General features: G+C 34.4%; 2 protein-coding genes across 3 annotated transcripts; one reads left to right on the forward strand and one right to left on the reverse strand.

Annotated features, from left to right (window-relative positions):
• The first annotated feature begins 3,402 nt into the window (after positions 1-3,402).
• Positions 3,403-8,999, forward strand: LOC7478845 (uncharacterized protein C57A7.06). The gene is made up of 11 exons (XM_002302681.4): positions 3,403-3,885; positions 4,178-4,361; positions 4,785-5,260; positions 5,748-5,966; positions 6,217-6,540; positions 6,764-7,111; positions 7,200-7,277; positions 7,368-7,460; positions 7,546-7,917; positions 8,284-8,415; positions 8,623-8,999. Exons 1-11 carry the CDS (start codon positions 3,562-3,564, stop codon positions 8,770-8,772), a joined length of 2,700 nt encoding a protein of 899 aa, XP_002302717.3. The 5' UTR covers positions 3,403-3,561; the 3' UTR covers positions 8,773-8,999.
• Positions 9,000-11,327: 2,328 nt separating this feature from the next.
• Positions 11,328-15,506, reverse strand: LOC7487787 (O-methyltransferase 1, chloroplastic). Of its 2 annotated transcripts, none has more exons than XM_002301446.4 (7): positions 15,148-15,506; positions 13,386-13,534; positions 13,181-13,301; positions 12,702-12,826; positions 12,432-12,560; positions 12,177-12,341; positions 11,328-11,777 (listed from the first exon to the last, which is right to left on the reverse strand). In XM_002301446.4, the coding sequence occupies exons 1-7, from the start codon at positions 15,332-15,334 to the stop codon at positions 11,706-11,708; spliced, it is 948 nt and encodes a 315-aa protein (XP_002301482.2). In that variant the 5' UTR covers positions 15,335-15,506; the 3' UTR covers positions 11,328-11,705. The 2 variants fall into 2 exon arrangements, with proteins under 2 accessions (XP_002301482.2, XP_024450641.1); XM_024594873.2 differs by lacking the exon at positions 15,148-15,506 and adding an exon at positions 13,630-14,061.
• Between the last annotated feature and the right edge of the window lie 2,072 nt (positions 15,507-17,578).

A 17,578-nucleotide genomic window follows, 5' to 3' on the forward strand; every position in this document is an offset into this window, starting at 1 on the left:
TTTATGAAGTTATTTTGATCTCATGATTTAGATCGCGAGTTTAACAGGTTATATTATTTTATTTTATTTTATCCTTCAACATTAATTTGGTAGAAAATAGAAAATTAGAGAAAAGAAGTTAGTAGAACATTCTAGAGAATGAGACGATAAGAAAAAGAAAAAGGGTATTAAAGAATAAGAATATTATTAGATAGGATTATATAAATATGTGAATGGTAGGGAAAAAAAAGACGGGGGGAAATCAAGAGGAAAGAGAGGGGGAGGAGACAAATTTTAGGGGGGGAAATGGAGTGAAATAAAATAGAGAGAAAATCAAAAGAAAAAATTTGGAGTGGAAAAATAGGATTGAGTTGCAACAGGTTTATCTAAGGCGTAATGGTTCGGTCTCGATATGAAAATTAATGTGTATTAATGTTGTTTTTGAATTGTTAAGTTGTGTGTGGATGTTATTTTTGAATTGTTATGTTTGGTGTGAATTTTTTTTTATTTGTTTTGTTGGAATTTGATGTCATTTTTAATATTTTATATTGCACGTTTATGGTCTTAGTATATAATTTCAATGTAAATATTTTTTTAGAAGAAGAATAAAAATTACATCGACAAGTTTTTGTCAAATTGAGGACATTTTTATTAAACATGTTTTTAATATTTAGGTTGACATGTCGCCTAGTTTTAGGGACAAACGTAAATCTTGTATGATGCTTTTAACCCTAAAATGAGTTCAAAAATGTGTCAGTGACTTTTCATCAAATCAATGGCATTTTTAAACTTAGTTTTAACAACTAGATTAATGAGTCTCCTAGTTTTAGAGACTGACATAGGCTCAACATGTTGATTTTAATTGAAAAAAGATATATAAAAAAACTATTGAGTTGCGGCACTCTTGATTCAAGGTCCAACATTAGCTAGAAAAAATTGATCAATAATAAATGACTTGTGAGTAAGCTTATAAAAAAATTAGACAGTTAATGGCATGCATAAAACAAGTTTCGGAAAAAACACATGACTAAGGTAACATTTTCTTCAGAAAAGATGCAATAAGGGTGATGTTTATCTTTCTTTAAACACAAAAAAACCCCTTACTCAAATTTTTAGAACTAGTTCATGTTTCAGGATTCTTAGTTTTCTTAAAAACTAGGTGACAACTCCATTTTTTTTTATTTTCCCTTTAATTTCAGAGGTCTCGTATTCATGTCGGGTAGCGACAACATATGATTGCTAAGAAATATTTCGTTGATAAATTAAAGATCGACATTGCAAAATAAAATTTTAGTTTGCAATTTAAAAAAAAATTATAAGAACAAGGACCAAATTTAACAAAAAAAACAAGCCTTTTTTTTTTAATTTTGGTGTATAAAACTTCACTTTGGTCTCTTAAGTATTATTTGTCCCTATTGTTTTAGCATTTTACATCTTATCTCCAAGCTTAATTTTTTTTTTCTTCATGTTTTGGTCTCTAAACGCTAAGAAAGGAGAGAAAAGGTCAAAGAAAAAGGTTAAGAGGAGAGAAAGAGTTTGATTAGCCATATTCTAGCAATAAAAAATGTTGATTTTAGTTTCAATGGGTTTGTCTATTGCAAGGGGAGTTCAATGGAGGTGATGTGCCCTTTCAACCATTATGGAAAAATAAATCATGGTTTCTTAAGTTTTTTCTATTGATTAGAGGTTGTTTTGGGGTTAAGAATGAATTTATTTAGGCTTATGAGATTTTGTTTAGGTATTTTTAAAGTGAAAAGAAGTTAAGAATGAGTTTTTAGGATTTGAAAACTCGAAACTTGATTTTTCAATTATTAAAGATGATCAGAAATTGTCCAGACTTGTTGTCTATTCAATAAATGATATATAGTTCGTTAAAAAAAGATAGAGCGGTAATAAATCAAGAGCGACTAGACTTTTCAGTTTAGCTAGGCGCATGCCTAACCTGTTAGGGCTAATAGAGCTTAACTTTTCATTATTATTATTTATTTAAAATTTAATGACAACCCCTCTCTCTCTCTATTTTTTAAATAGTTTAGTTTAACTATTTTAAAAAAATAATTTGAATTTGTTTTTTTATTTCATAATGCTTCAAAGAGATTATTGTAATTTATTTATAATGTTTTTCTTATATTTCATATAAATAAGCTGTATTTTTATGATGCATTTATAAAAATAAAAATTATTTGTTCTTATTAACTTGAATTAACCTATAATAGAAAATAAATAAAAATGTATAAAATAAAAAAGATAATTGGGTTGAAATATTTACATGTACAAGATCTTTTGTTTTTACTAAGAAGATTATCTTCTCATTTTAGTATTTAACTAGCATTAATAACCTTTTATTTATTTATTAATCCATTTATATATATATATACACACACATACACACACTCTCTTAATTTATTTTAGTAAGAATAAACATATCTATTTTTTTCAATTAAAAAAAATCCATGATATTATATAATGTGGATATTCTTTTCTTTTATATTAAAAATTAACTTCAATTTAGAGCGATTGATATAAATAGTTTGATTTAGTTCATGATTACTCGCAATGACTTTTTACCATTGTTATCAGACCCGATCCGGGGTTGACCCGGCCAAGGAGCCAGGTCCCAGATTACACGAGTTGACCCGAGTCCACCGGAATCAATCTGAAAAAATTAAAAAAAAATTGAAGTTTTAAAATTTCATATGAAAAAATTAAAAAAACAATTCATGTGAATATAGGTTATAGATGTTATAAATAATAAAGTTTTAAAGATTATTTCCAAAGATTTTTTATTTTACATTGAAAAGATACTTTGTTAGTATATTTTATCATTTTAAGTTGAAGTATTTAAATTAAAAATGTTTTTTATTTCTAATTGAAAAAACATAACTTTTTTTCTTGTGAACATAAAATATATATACTAAAGTGCTTTTAAATCCCATATTGAAAAAATAATAACTAACTAACAAATATATATATAAAAAAGGAGTCTCTGGCTAGGAGAAAAAACACATTTTAAAAAAGAAAAACGAGTCTCAACCGGGTTTTGCCGGGTCACCTGGGTCATGGGTCAACCTGGCGGGTCAACTGGATTTTGCCGGGTTTTTGCTCATCCCGGTCTTTTACCTTATCCGAACCGGTCTATTCACCAGATTCTGGATTGATCCACTGGACCAGTCCGAATTTAATAATTATATTTTTTACAGCTTAAATAGCATGTTTTTCTTCAATGGAATAGAAAAAATACATTCTGATTTGAAAATTGATTGAACCTTTCTTATTTTTAATAATCATGATTAATTACAAGATGATTAGTTAAATGTTTGTGCCTTTACGGTACAATAAATGAATATACTCGACAATTCCTTCTCATGCCCAGGAGATAAACGACGTAGTTTATATAAAACCCATAAGGCCAAAACCTTGGAGCCTCTGTCGCTTAAGAAACCTAACCTTCTTCCTCTACAAAACGGCGTCTCTTCATCCATCCCAATTCCCAACTAGGCAGGCGTGTATAACTTTGAGTGGAGATTTTACAAGCACCGCCGCTGTTACCCGAACTAATCTAGCATTTGGAAATACAAAGCCATGAAGATGATAGAGAAGAAGAGAAAATCGAGAGACGGTAAGAAACATGATAGACCACAAAAATTTACCAAAAAGTCCAAATTCAGCAAAAAATACGGCAAGAGTGAGGACGAGAAAAGGCGAACCGGTCCACGCTTACCTCAATCTCTTAGGAAAGAGCTCGATCGAATCAACCCTAATGACCAGTCCTGCAGTGAAGAAGATGAAGGTATTAACGGCGACGTTTATGAATACGAGGAAGAAGTGCCTGAAGAGGAATCAAAGAAGAACCGCCGCTTCGATTCCGTTGAGAATTACGAGTATAAGTTACCTGAGGATTTTAAGGTTTCTAGCTCTCTCTCCCTATATATATATATATATATTTATTCATAGCATAGCTTGTCTAAAAATTATTTTCTGTTTAATTAACAGCTAGTACGACTGCTGGATTTTACTTTAGAAGAGTGGATTTCGTGTGTTATTAGATGTTGTTCTATTTCTTGATGGCATCGGAATTTGCTATACTGATTGACTGTTTTTTTTTAACTCTACTCATTTTGCTAAAATGATGGCTTTTTTTATCTACCAACATTGGTTTTCTTAGATGGTATCTCAAATATTTTTTCAATTAATGTAGGATGAGAATGTTGAATCGGATGACGACGATTATGACTTTGATGGTGGCGAAAAAAAGATTGCTGACCATAAGGGTAAAAAGGGAGACCTAGATCAACTTGGTGATGATGTTGAAGATGAAGATGATGAACGGCATCTGAGGATGTTGCAAGGAATCACTGGAATGCCAAGTCAGGCCTTTCAAGGTATCACTTCCATTTCTCAAGATTAGTAGGGTACATGATATTCTTTTCATGTACAATGCATGCTTACTTGTTTACCAATGAAGTTAGGGTACTTGAAGCTGAAATGTGTGTAAGCATCTTTTACATCTAGACATGTTCAGAGATGCAGACATGAATTATGTATAGGGGATACCATTTGAGAGGAAAACATTCTTCATGCTCATGTAATTATTTTTTGGGTTCCAGTTGTTTTTGAGTAGGTGTCTTGTTTTTACATCCATTTATGGATTCTTATTGTGTTGTATATTTGGAATATAAACTTAGTCAAGGTTACAGCATTACTATTTTCACCTCATATATTTGCCTTCATAAAATATCTGCCTGCTGCTTTTGTGTTTTAGTAATTAGAGGTTTGAATGGCCCCGAATCTTATGCTGTTCCCAGGCCGGAAGAAAAACAAAGTTGTTGTATCCGAGGGATATCCAGAGTCTGAATATAATCCTACTCGTGATGTTCTGGATGGTGATGGCCGCATTGCTATTGAAGACCTTCTTGAAAGCATTCAAGGAAAACCTGGTTATAGAGAGCTTCGAAATATAACTCGTCATGTGGAGAAAAAAGGAAAGCTTCTTCAAGCTCCACTTCCCAAGGAGGATCGAGACAGGTTAGAAAGGAACGCTGCTTATGAACAATCAAAGAAAGATATTACAAGATGGGAGCCTTTGGTCAAGAGGAATAGGGAGGCACCTACCATTATTTTTGATAAAGATACAGATTCAGGGTTTTCAACTGTAGGGGCAATAGCGTCCGAATTTGAGCCTAGAACTGAGTTTGAGAAGAAAATGTCTTCATTAGTTAATGATGACAAGGTTATGGCAGCTCATAAAGAAGATGGCTCAAGGCTTCTTGAATTAAATAAGGTATGGAGGCCATAAATATTCTTTGCTTGATTCAATTTAGTGTCTTAATATTTTCTATATGCAGGTCACCTATGCTCCTGTGTTCTTTCTGTTACCCATATTTTTGCAGTTTTCTTGCCATTTTTTGATTCACACGTTTCTGACTCAGGTTGATCTTCTCTATGTCTTTAAAAGCAAACATCCAATACTTTAAATATGTTATTTATTTGTTTGAGTATTTTTTCTCGATCAGCAAAGAGATTCTCAAGATAACAGTTGCATATGAGAACAGTAGGGGAAAAAAGAGGTGGTGCTCAGAGTAGGGGTTGGGTGATCTGGACAATTTTTGTTTAATTTTTAGCTTTGAGAAATCGGTTGTCATAGTTTTGGTGCCTGGGTGCCTGAAAATTGTTTGTCTCATCAGGCTTAATTGTATGCATATTGATGCATGATTTGCAGTTTTTCTTTATTTTATTGCAAAACTGATATTTTTCATGATGCTTGGAAGATATCCCTTGAAGATTACGTAAACAGTCGAAATCATATTGCAAAAATGCGGAGCCTTCTTTTCCGCCATGAGGTGAAGATGAAACGCGTCAAGAAGATAAAATCAAAAACATACCATCGGTTGTTGAAGAAAGAAAGATTGAAAGGATCTGTAGGAATGCCGATGGATGCAGAAGAAGCCAAAGAACTGGCAATGAAGCAAGAGTTCAAACGTGCAGAGGTGATTGATCATTTTCTATATATTTAATAAATACATTCGGAAAATCAAACTGTTTATGTCCTTGAAACTCTTATCATGATTAATGAAACTATAAAAAAATTTATAGTTACCATTGAAATAATTAAAAAACTATCCAAATTTCGATAGTTTTCAAAAACATTCTGAAAAACAAATTCCTCATGTCCCTAAAATTTTAAAGATAATTAATGAAACTCAAATGCTCACTCTTATCCTTGTACATTTGATGCAGGAACGCATGACCTTAAGGCACAAAAACCAATCGAAATGGGCACAACGTATTGTTAAGCGTGGTTTGGATGCCCAAGATGAAGGTACTCGAGCTGCTATGGCTGAACAACTCCATCAGCATGCTCTTTTGACTAGGAAAATGAACTCTATGAATGACAGTAGCAGCAGTGATGACAGCAGCGATGAAGAAGATAGCGAAAATGCAGGTGGTTCAGAAGAGGACAAGGCACCTAAGTTGCTAGCACAAGCAAGAGAGAAGACAAGACGAGTATTAGAAGAAGATGATGAAGTGCCTGATTCGGGAGTCCTGTCTTTACCTTTCATGGTAATGTCTGCTTTTTATATGCTTCTCTTCTTTAAACTGATGCTTGCCTTCTTACTACCCCCTCCCCTCTTGCTCCTCTCTTCCCAGGGAGAAACTTTGACACCTTGCTTGAAAATGATACTCTTCCAGTCATTTGCTTCTTCCCTAAGATTTTTCTATGGATCCTTTAAATAAATTTTCTATCTTTTCTCATTATTTTTCTTTTTAATTTGCTTTGGTATAGAAAAGGGCATTGAAGAAAAAGAAGGAAGCAGCTGATGAAGAAGGTAGGCTTGCTATTCAAGAGTTTGAATCGTCATTGATGCAGCTGGAGGATGCAGATGGGGCAGAAATTACAAAAACAGGCAGTGTGAGTGGTCGAAGGGTGTTTGGTGCATCTAAAATGCAGGTTATAGAACCTAAAAATAAGATCAGATCAAGCAGTTATTCCAGTGATAGTGAAGCTGAGTTGGAAGCTGAAGAAGACATTGATGTTGGTTTAGGCAGAACAGATGATGTGCAAAATAATATCGATGTCAATTCTGTTTTGCTTGATGTAGATGCCAACACTCCTCGGGATTCTGTTTTGAAGGTAATGGATTTTGGTTTCTTTCCAGCCTATAATGAAATTGTATCTCTTTTGCTGAGGCTGCAAACCTGAAAAACATAATTCTTTGCAGATTTCTGAACTTGTTAAAGACCTAGGTCCCAAGACGACATATGAAGTTTCTATGCTTCATTCAGACACATGGAAAAAGGTAATGTTTGCCTTCTTTTTTAAAACTTGTATCTGTTCTTCCATATGGATGGATTGGGTAACCTGAGAATAAACTGCACATAACTAGCAGATGAGCAGCAGTCGAAATGAAGTTGACACCAATGGCAAAAGGTCTCGGAAAGTTGTTGAACCTGTTACCCATAATCGAGATATAGAATTAGAGGTATGACCTCATCTGCTGTACTCTTTTTCTTCTTCTTATAATTGGCAGCTTCTTACAATTTTTACTCTTCTCTGGAACCCTGAAGGAAGTAGGGGAGGATAGTGATGCGGATAGTGAAGGACAGATGCTGGATGGGATTTTGTCTTCAGAGCACAAATCATCTTACAAGCTTCCTTCCCAAGCAGAGCTTATACGTGAAGCTTTTGCAGGGGATGATGTGCAAGAAGAATTTAGCAAAGATAAAGAGGAAATTATGAACGAGGAAAATCCTGAACCTGAAAAACCTGTTCAACTTCCTGGCTGGGGCCAATGGACTCGGGTACAGAAAAAGAAAGGTTTGCCTTCATGGGTTTTGGAAGAGCATGAAAATGCAAAGAGAAAAAGGGATGAGGCTCTGAGGAAAAGGAAGGATGCACATCTTAAACATGTTATCATCTCAGAGAAGTTGGATAAAAAGGTTAGTGATGTTTGTTGTATGATTCACCAGGCATCTTTTTCTGCTGTCTCGTGTTGAAAATCACATTGTGATAATGAATATAAAAACCAGTGTCCTTTAAGTTCTGGCTAAGAAGCTTTCAATTGAACGAGAGTATTATTTTGAGACTGTAATATTGATTAAGTTGAAATGCTACTTGTTTAGGAAAAAAATCATCGTTTGTGAAATGCTGTGAAGATGAAAGACTGTTTTCCTGTTCTTGTATCAAAGTGATTGTTTGCTAGCTTGAGCTTGGGTTGCCCTTTTGTGCTGTTTACCTTGTAGGTCCAAAGATTTTGGTATTTGTTGTGGTAGTTAAATAATCTGTACCCTGTTTGGATTTTGCAGGCAGAAAAATTGCTTACAGGAACACTGCCTTACCCCTTCACATCGAAGGAAGTTTTTGAGCAGAGCATCCGCATGCCTATAGGGCCTGAATTCAATCCTGCAACAGCTGTCAGAGCTCTTAATCGGCCTGAAGTGAGTGATTTTCTCACAAATCCACATTCCTATATTCTTATGATTAACTTTGATTGTTCATTTTTGGATGTGGAAGGTCTTTGTATTATGAAAAATTTGACGAGTCTGGCTAAAATGCATTTGTATATGTTATGCTTTCTCTATATCTCGTGGATGCTCGATTATTTTGCCGCAACTATTCTCTAATCCGGAAGGCATCCCATGCAGGTGGTGAAAAAACAAGGGCTGATTATTAAACCAATCAGATATGAAGATGTGGATTCCCATGAAAGAGGGGAGGAGCATAGAGAAAGTGGACAGAAGCAAAGGATAAATCGGAGCCAAGGCAGAGTAAAGGCAGTAGTGGCAAAGTCATGATGAGGGGAAGAAGACTGACCGCATTTTCAGCTCACGATGTTTTCTATAGGCTAAGATTATTGCGGTTCCTCTGTCCTGGATTTTGTGTAGAGTTCCTGTATTTGCCAATTTTTGGGATGCATGAAGTTTCGATATTTTTGAATTTGAGGCAGCTCGAGGTGGCTCTTTTTTGGGGCATTAAATTAAGAGATCAGGCCAAGTCAAGTTTTACTTGGTAATGTTTGTGACATGAGCCCCGTAATCCGGCAGCGCGTCAATCAACCCTCATGCTCGTTGTTTAATATATATATATATATATATATATAAGGCATTTTTTTCGTTTGTTAATAAAGAAAATAACTCCAGTATTACAAGGATTCCTACCACTCCATCCAATGAAATTGCGTCATGTATCTATGTTAATGGTAATGACTGTATAAAATTACCACCTTACCAGAAATTAAAAAAACAGAAAGTAAAGAAACGTCACACGAGCTGTTACTTTCACTCTTAGGCTACACTGGAGAGCACCAAACCTCTGCCGGCTTTCCCATCTCTGACGACCACCGCTCTTTCAACCTGTCTCCCTCATCCAACCCAGGGAGAGGTGGATGCCTCTTACACTGTTCATTTTTGGACTCCTCTTTCCCTTACTCTTGCTAATTCCGAAAGATAAAAATTGCAGGGAGAGAGGATAGTCAGTCTAGGGTTTTTATTATAGAAAGCTTGATCGACTTGCTACAAAGCTGTGTTGGATTAGGTCTGCAAATGCTAATAATGAATTGTCGAACAAGGAATTGATCGACTTGCTACAAAGCTGTGTTGGATTAGGTCTGCAAATGCTAATAATGAATTGTCGAACAAGGAAAATTTATGTAGTGAAAGTTGAATAAACTTCGAGCTTTCTCGTTGTTTTTAGCTTACAGCCCTACACATCTATCGGATGCAATTTTCTTGTGGGTTTTATCTACCAAAGTTGGTTATATGGCAACATCAATTTTCAGGCAGGAAGACCGGGATGTGGAGCACGGCTCCTCTAATCTAGATATGCCAGAAAAAATCAGCATGCTTGTCAGCTGATGATACATCATTAACAGATTGGCACTTGGGATTTCATATTTTTTTGGTATCTCTAAGCTCTCTCTTCCTACGTTTATGTTCACCTTCACAGAACAGTCAATACTAAAACCATGCTTTTATTGCTTCTGTTCTATCCTATTTGCTTATCAATGAAAATGGTTGGATGATGATAGCAATACTGGCAATGATCAGTTAAGAAGGAAAAAAAAGAAAAGGCATACATGCGTCGATAAGAAGGATTCGAGCTTTCTTCTCAGGCCCTTTTCTTGATAGATAACTATAGTGGGCGACATTAATAGCTCTGTATTGTATTTAATTCATTTTGCCAAATTCTTTTATATATGTAGATAGAATAGACCTTTTCCACTTCGTTGAACAATATAATCCATAGCAAAGTGTGTATACTGAATTTTGATTTCTTTCTATGTAGGAATCATCTGAATTTCACAAAAGATCATTTGAATGTGCTGTTGACTCTATCCATAATGCAACCCTTCTGTTTTTTTTTTTTTTTGAAGTCTATAAGAGCACCTGATTCACCTGTCTTCTCCTTACTTTTGAAGCTTGTGGCTATGCATACTGCCTTGAATGGCCATCCGAAGGCACTTCGAGAATATTTCCTTTTAGAAAAAGGAGATTTTTCAGCTAATCCTATGAGGTGGTGGTTCTTTGCCAACTGGCTTGATCTTTGTCTTGCTCCTTGCTAACTAAAAGTAACTATCCGTCGGAAGTGAGACAAATTAGTAGCCGGCTTTGTCCGAGTTGTGGGTTTGTTTCCGTTCACATAGCTTCCTTCCTTGCTTTTGGTGCTTGTGAATCTGTGATAGATTGCTCCATCTCGTGCTTATGACCTTGACTCGTCAAGAATTCACTAGGCTGTATTAAGCTTGTACTTTGTAGAGATTGTCCGTCCATAAGTGTCATTGCCAAATTGAGGATTTGTTCGTAAATGAATGTCTCGCATCTGCTAAGTGAATTATGGGGTCTGCACTGACATGATATATATATATATGATTGAATTTAGGTTGACTTTTGAGGAGTGCTTGACAAATTCGAAGACTTTAATGGGAACTTTCCCATCTAAATTGACCAACAAAAACCGATAAATCTTTGGATAAAACATGTTTTTCTTATAATCTACAAAACATTCTAGTTTGACCCTTGAAGTCCAAGAATTTTCTATATTCAACCTCTAAATCTAAAAGTAGATATCTGAATTTTTATTTAAATCACTGCAAAGCCTTGTTTATTAAAATCAAATGTATTTAATTTATATAATTTTCTTGTGTCTGTTTTAAGAGTAATTTCAAATAACCATGAAGGCATGCCTGATTTTTAATAATGCTCATGCGATGGATTTTATTTTGCACTGTAAACCATGCATGCATGCATGCATACAGGGAAATGAGGGCATCATTTTACCAAAACTCACTTCATTTCCAGGTTTCCTCTCATTGCTCCCTCCCATGCTGAAAAACCAAGAAGAAACCTCGATGTGAAATGACAACTGAAATTTATTGAGTTGTTCTTCATTCAATTACACATAAGACTGCAATAACCATACACCGGATGCGATCTTCTCCTTCCCGGATCCCAGAAATCAGTGCTCTTTGCTTTTATTCAGTTGAGCTTCTCCCTGGATCTCTCTCCATCCCAAAATGCTTTCATGTAGTTCGATTCCTCTCTATATACAAAAAGGGAGACGTGCCACTTGGACTGGAGGTTCAAAGAAACTTGGGAACACTTTATTACATAAACCTTCTATTTTGGGTTAACACGTTCTGAAGAACTGCTAAAAAAATAGTGAAGTAGAAGAGCCAAAAAAAAAGAAAGAGAGGAAAGGATGTTAATGTAATGCAGTTCTTTGTTTAAATTTAGAGCTCCTCGAACCCTTCTTCATCCCCTTCCTCCTCAACCCTTTGTAATTCTCTCCTCCAAAATTCCATCTGACAGGAAAAAAAGGCAAATACATCAGATAATGGCATCTGCAATCGTGAAGCTTCTGGCATTTATGATCTAGCCATCAATTTCCCATGATAAAGAATAACACTCATGGTTTGAGAAATATTTAAACAACTCCATGCAATAAGAACCTTTAACAACAGATTAAAGAACTATACAAGAAATATTTGAGATCAAATAATTTGACAATCGCTAGCCCTCAAAATATCAAGTCACAGTTACACATGCTTAACATAGATATACCTAAAATTCCAAATAACGGTCACTCTTTGAGAATTTCACATCAACAGATAAAACATTAGGAGAAGACTTTTTTTTATAATTAACCCCCCTCCCTTATCAAGCAACCCACGAATCAAACAGTAAGTGCTTTATATTCACACCTGATCATCTGAAAATTGCAATTGTTCTGCGACAAATAATATATTCTTGTATTCTCCTGGTGATACTTCCTTTCCTAAACTCTTAGCAACTTCATCATAGCCAATCATGTCCACTCGGAAGCCATTGCTCATGAAGAGCTTGTTCATCCATTTCTCTGCGCTGGGCTGTGCAAGAGGCCAGACAACAGGATAGGGCCTTGCTTATTGAGAGAAGGTAAAAGAAAAGAAAAGGCAGTTTTGAAGTCTGAATCTGACCTTGATGCCAATTTCAGTTTCTGCCAACCATGCAGGCAGTTCCCCCAAGAACAAGCATCCACTCATGGCCAAACTACTGGCAACCAACAAAATTTCTTTGAAATTTGCCAAAGTCATAACAGGCAGTCCCTGTAAACCCATATAATAACAGTATTTCCCTCGTTAAGGAAACAAAGTTACATGCTATAACAACTTCCTCACAAAATAACAAAGTCAAATGGTTTTATGCAACATTGGAATCCTCATAAAAAAAATAGAAGCCTCAATCACCTGGATGACCCATACACTAGGCTGATTACCATTAAAGCCTTTAGCAAGCAGACTGTGTTGTATATCAGAGGACTCCAAAGGAACATGAAGGAACAAGCAATTTCTTGGAATTTTGGCCCCAACACCTAGCATCTTCAAGAAGATAGTGTCAAGCATTTGTACTGCTTACCTAACTAATTCAAATTTATAAATCCATGTAGAAGAACCACATTTTTTATTTTGATGAGTATAGATTTGCAGATGGAGTTAATGTCAATACTCCTCTAACTTCTTATGAAATCCTGAAACATGAAAACCTTTTCACCCAAATGAATGTAACCTAATTGTAATATTTAGAATAATCTGTGGATCCACACTCAAAACGCAGGCATGATTAACATGTCAAATCTAATCATCCCTAGCAACAACTTTATGGTCGAGTGATGTATCAAGACACTGGCATGGTTGTAAATTTATTGAATTAGTGATATACCAATCACCTTGAAGCTTTTCAGCTGACTTTTTAAATATCCTTTCTGAGGATATGTCAAATATTACAGTTGAAGTTGGCCAGTTAAGCCTATATGGCCGAGTTTCCATCCCATCTGTTAACAAAACAACCTGCAGGGTACAGATGGAAAACAATAAATTACTTCAAAATGGTGCAAAATGTTCAATGTAGCCTGAATTTGGTAGGCAAAGTACCTGCTTGAGTCCATCGATATGGTTCACTGTACGTAGTAACTTATCATCAATGAATTTAGTCGCAAGGCAATACTGGTGTGAGCACTTCGAATCCATCTGTACATCGGGATGAACAAAGCAACCAGCATATGGATCCACGAAAAGAGGCTCTGCAATGCAAGAATCAATGCAAATTACATTCCAGCCAGCTAATACACAAACCTCGTACAACATCAAAATGCCACGAGAAGATTGAAATGTTAACCTGGAAAAGCAACAAGAAGCTCTGTTTATATTCACTCATCTGGTGAGTGAATGGGACAACCTAAGAAGATTACTTCTTTCAGAACAAACAAAAATTGACAGTACAGTTTTATCAGACAAAAACACATTTTGAAAGGTTTTAATTTAGCAACTATCAAACAATAAAATGGCAGGCCCAAATAAGCTATTTGCAAGTGATTGATGTCCTAAAATCTAGTATGTTCAAGGAACAAGTTGTTTAGTGTTCGGATAGTGGTTAATATCATTATTTCCTTCTCCTTAGCCCTGGAAATATAAAATCGATGGTAGAAGTCCTAATACCTGCAAAACAGTTCTTATCGGTGGGATTTAAAAGACCCTTCGATGATAAAGTCAGTAATTTTAAGTAGACCGAGCTCATCCCCCTAGCTGAACTCAAGAGAGCTAGATTCTTCTCTTGGTCATGCCCAAGGGAGTTAGGCGCTTCCCTTGGTGCCTAACTCTCTTGGACACGGCTAAGAAAAGAGCCTAGCTCCCTTGGATTCAGCTAAGAGGATGAGCTCAGTCCCTATGGATACAACTAAGAGGAGGAGCTCAGCCTCCATGGGCTCAACTATATTTTTGCATCCTAATTTCCCTACATCTCTAGGTGTATAAAAATGTTCATTCATTAATGTATATGTAAGAGATATTTATTATCTCATTAAATGTTATTAAGGTAAAATAACACTTCAGCCCCTCATCTCTATAAAAGAACAAGACTCATGAACTATAAATACCCTATGAATTCTTCAAGATCTAGATTTACTTTTTCTACTCTCCAAAATTATATATCTTAGCCCTTAGAGCATTAATCACACAAAAATAAAAACAAACATTATTGTTCTTGAAATTTAAGGCTCTTTCTTTCATCTATTACCATTCTCATTTAAAGTTATTAACTTTATTTTTGGAGGATTTTTAAATCCCACTGAACTATTTTGCAGGTATCAAAACTTCTATCATTAATTTTATATTTCATGGGCTAAAAAAAAGGAAATATTGATATGAACATATGATTAATCACTATCCATACACCTCATTCCTTAGCATATTAAATTTTGGAACATCATCAGCAAGTAATGCTAATTTAACCATCCACGTCAATGCTTAGCCGACAGACCAATACTCATGCCTCAAAGGCACGACTGTTTTCATGTTCTAAGGTTCAAGTTCCCACCCCTCAATCACAGCTAACAGCAAACCACTAATGTGTGCTGGCTTGGCAGGAAAAAAAAAATCATAATGCCAAAAACTGGGGATTAAAATACAGCTTGTAATTCTCCATGTGAAAGACAGGTACCCAAATTCTGCATTAGACCGGTATCAACATATAACATTGTATGCGTTATATAGTATTAGAAAAAAGACCTTATGAGCTTGTTTGCACGGATTTGACTACATGAAGCCATTATCTCAATTTCTTATCTAACTGTTCGACAAAATGGCCGACAGAAAAAGAACTCAGCATCAGATAAACTAATAAAGAGAAGAGGTTTGCCTGGTCGATGCATTTCCTGGAAACGAAGTGAAGCAGCACTAGTGGCGGCTTGGAGTAATGGGTCATTTTCAGCGTTGAGTTTGGCTCTCAACCAGCTATTTTTCTTTGATTTTGAAGGGTAGAACAGAGAAGGGCTCACGATAGGAGTAGCCGCTGGTGAACGCACAAAGCCCAACAACCCTTCCATATGTAAGAAAATATTTATTTAGTAGTTTGATGATCAAAGATTGGATTGCCCAGCAAAAATAAGAGGTTTCACAGTCTACCCTTCATTGCTCCCTGAATGCAAAGAAAGACAACGGGTTAAGGGTAGATTACGTGCCTAGAGCAAGCCAGATGACACGACCCGTACAGAATTAGATGAGGCGGCGTTTGAGTTTGTAGGTACGTGGTAAAAGTTATTTTTTAAATTATTTTTTATTTAAAAATATATTAAAATAATATTTTTTTTATTTTTAAAAATTTATTTTTAATATTAATATATTAAAAAAAATATAAAAACATAAAAAAATATTGATTTTTAATAAAAAAAACAGTTTGTAGCATATTTCCAAACAGTTTTAAATGTAGCTATGGTTGCTTTTAAAATATTTTTTATTTAAAAATATATAAAAATAATATTATTTTTTAAAAATTATTTTTAATATTAGTAAAATTAAATTTTTTTTAAAATATTTTTATAAAAACAAACTTTTATAACCTCGCAAAACGATACTCTTGGTACTTTAGGGGAAATGATTGAAAAGGATTCCAAATATCCCGGTTGTAATCCTCACAAGTTAGGCCGAACGGCTGCTATTACGAATTTTTTTTAAATTAGCACCTTTTAATTATTATTTTATGCAAAATAACACTTAAAAAATAATAATGAATGATTTGTATATATCTCGGTTGTAAAACGTGAAATTCAAGTTTGTTCTTATTCGAAAAGTGATATTTCAAAAATATTATAAAATGAATTACATAAATTATCATAAGTAGAGAAATAAATAAATAAATAAATAAAATTTTGATTATGATACTATTAATATTATCAAAAATTTCTTGATGGTATAAATATAATAAAAAAAAAATCATTAATAATGGACAAAATATACTATATTTATTGTCAAAATTAAATGAATCACTCGTTATTTTTGAATAATAAGTGTGGCCTACTCTAATCATTACTAGTGATTTTCTTTTTGCGTTGAATTTTTTGTTGTTGAGATTTCGATAATATCAATAATAATTGAAGCTTCAATGTGTCTCATGAGTCTCTTTTTTTATTTTCTCTTTTCTTTCCTCATCATAATTTGTTCAGTTCATTTCACAATTTATTTTTTAAATGTCACGTTTTTAAATAATAATAAGTATGAATGTTGCATTTTCCAATCATGATATATAAAAATTATATTATTTCACTAATTATTTTTTTTCAAAATTTATTATTTTACCTATTTTTAAAAAAAAATATTGTGCTAATAAACAAAAATAACCTAAAATTACTAAGTTTCATGAGAATTTTTCAGTTCCTCGTGTTAACTACTAATTATATGTACCACTCCAAGTTACAAGAAAGGAGAGGCTTGTCTCTTTCCGTTGCTCCTGGGTTCGAGCCCTCATGTGCACGTCTGTCACCCCCGCGGTGTCTTACATACCCACTGGATTTGCAGGATGTTCAGTGGGCCGTGAGATTAGTCGTGGTGCGCGCAAACTGGCCCGGACACCCACGTAAAAAAAAAAGATAAAAAAAAAAAGAAAGGATCTGTTTGTTACACAATTGAACAACTTCAACATCTACAACTGCAACATTGAATTGAATCTTTTGTCGTTGTTGTCTAAAAAATTTATTATTTATCATTCTTTTTATATTTTTTTAATCTGTACACATTAATCCAGATGAATTGCCCCACACTAGGTGAGTTAACTCAATGAATTCATGGTCTTCAAACTTCATTCTTAATTAACCTAATAGATAAATCGCCCCACACTAGGTGAATTAACAATTCCTTATCAAGCCGAAGGGTATGACACTTGTTGCTTGTTTGAAATACTCAATAAAGTATTAGGCGGATTCATCAGGTAATGGTGCTGGCCGTGTAAGTTCAGAAATACTAATTTTTTTCTTCAATTTGAAAGAATTGTGAATGAAATGAGCTGTTTAATTACTGCCAATCGATCTATCATATATAGAATTGGGTGGCAAATTCATATACCGAACATAGGTTGCCTTACTTAGTGAATTATTAAATAAATCTAGTCTGGCATAATCATCAACATCAATGTATTGTGCAACAAGTTTTCCTCAATATTGTTCTGTGATGGATTGACTATGTTTTCCAGAGAATGTGGTGAATTTAGGACAACGAAACCATGAGGAAACGGGTATGCTTGGTTTGATCCATTCTAGATATGGCTTTTTTTATTGTTAACCATTGTTAAAAGGGTG

This window comes from Populus trichocarpa, chromosome 2 (assembly GCF_000002775.5).
Source record: "Populus trichocarpa isolate Nisqually-1 chromosome 2, P.trichocarpa_v4.1, whole genome shotgun sequence".
Lineage (NCBI taxonomy): Eukaryota > Viridiplantae > Streptophyta > Magnoliopsida > Malpighiales > Salicaceae > Populus > Populus trichocarpa.

Coding starts and splice junctions, on each gene's coding strand:
- LOC7487787 (XM_002301446.4), bottom strand. CDS start 15,334: ATGGAAGGGTTGTTGGGCTTTGTGCGTTCACCAGCGGCTACTCCTATC. Junction 13,535..15,147: donor CCAGGAAATGCATCGACCAG/GCAAACCTCTTC, acceptor CTTGCATTGCAG/AGCCTCTTTTCGTGGATCCA. Junction 12,827..13,180: donor GTCAGCTGAAAAGCTTCAAG/GTGATTGGTATA, acceptor TGAAGATGCTAG/GTGTTGGGGCCAAAATTCCA.
- LOC7478845 (XM_002302681.4), top strand. CDS start 3,562: ATGAAGATGATAGAGAAGAAGAGAAAATCGAGAGACGGTAAGAAACAT. Junction 5,261..5,747: donor GGCTTCTTGAATTAAATAAG/GTATGGAGGCCA, acceptor GATGCTTGGAAG/ATATCCCTTGAAGATTACGT. Junction 5,967..6,216: donor AAGAGTTCAAACGTGCAGAG/GTGATTGATCAT, acceptor CATTTGATGCAG/GAACGCATGACCTTAAGGCA.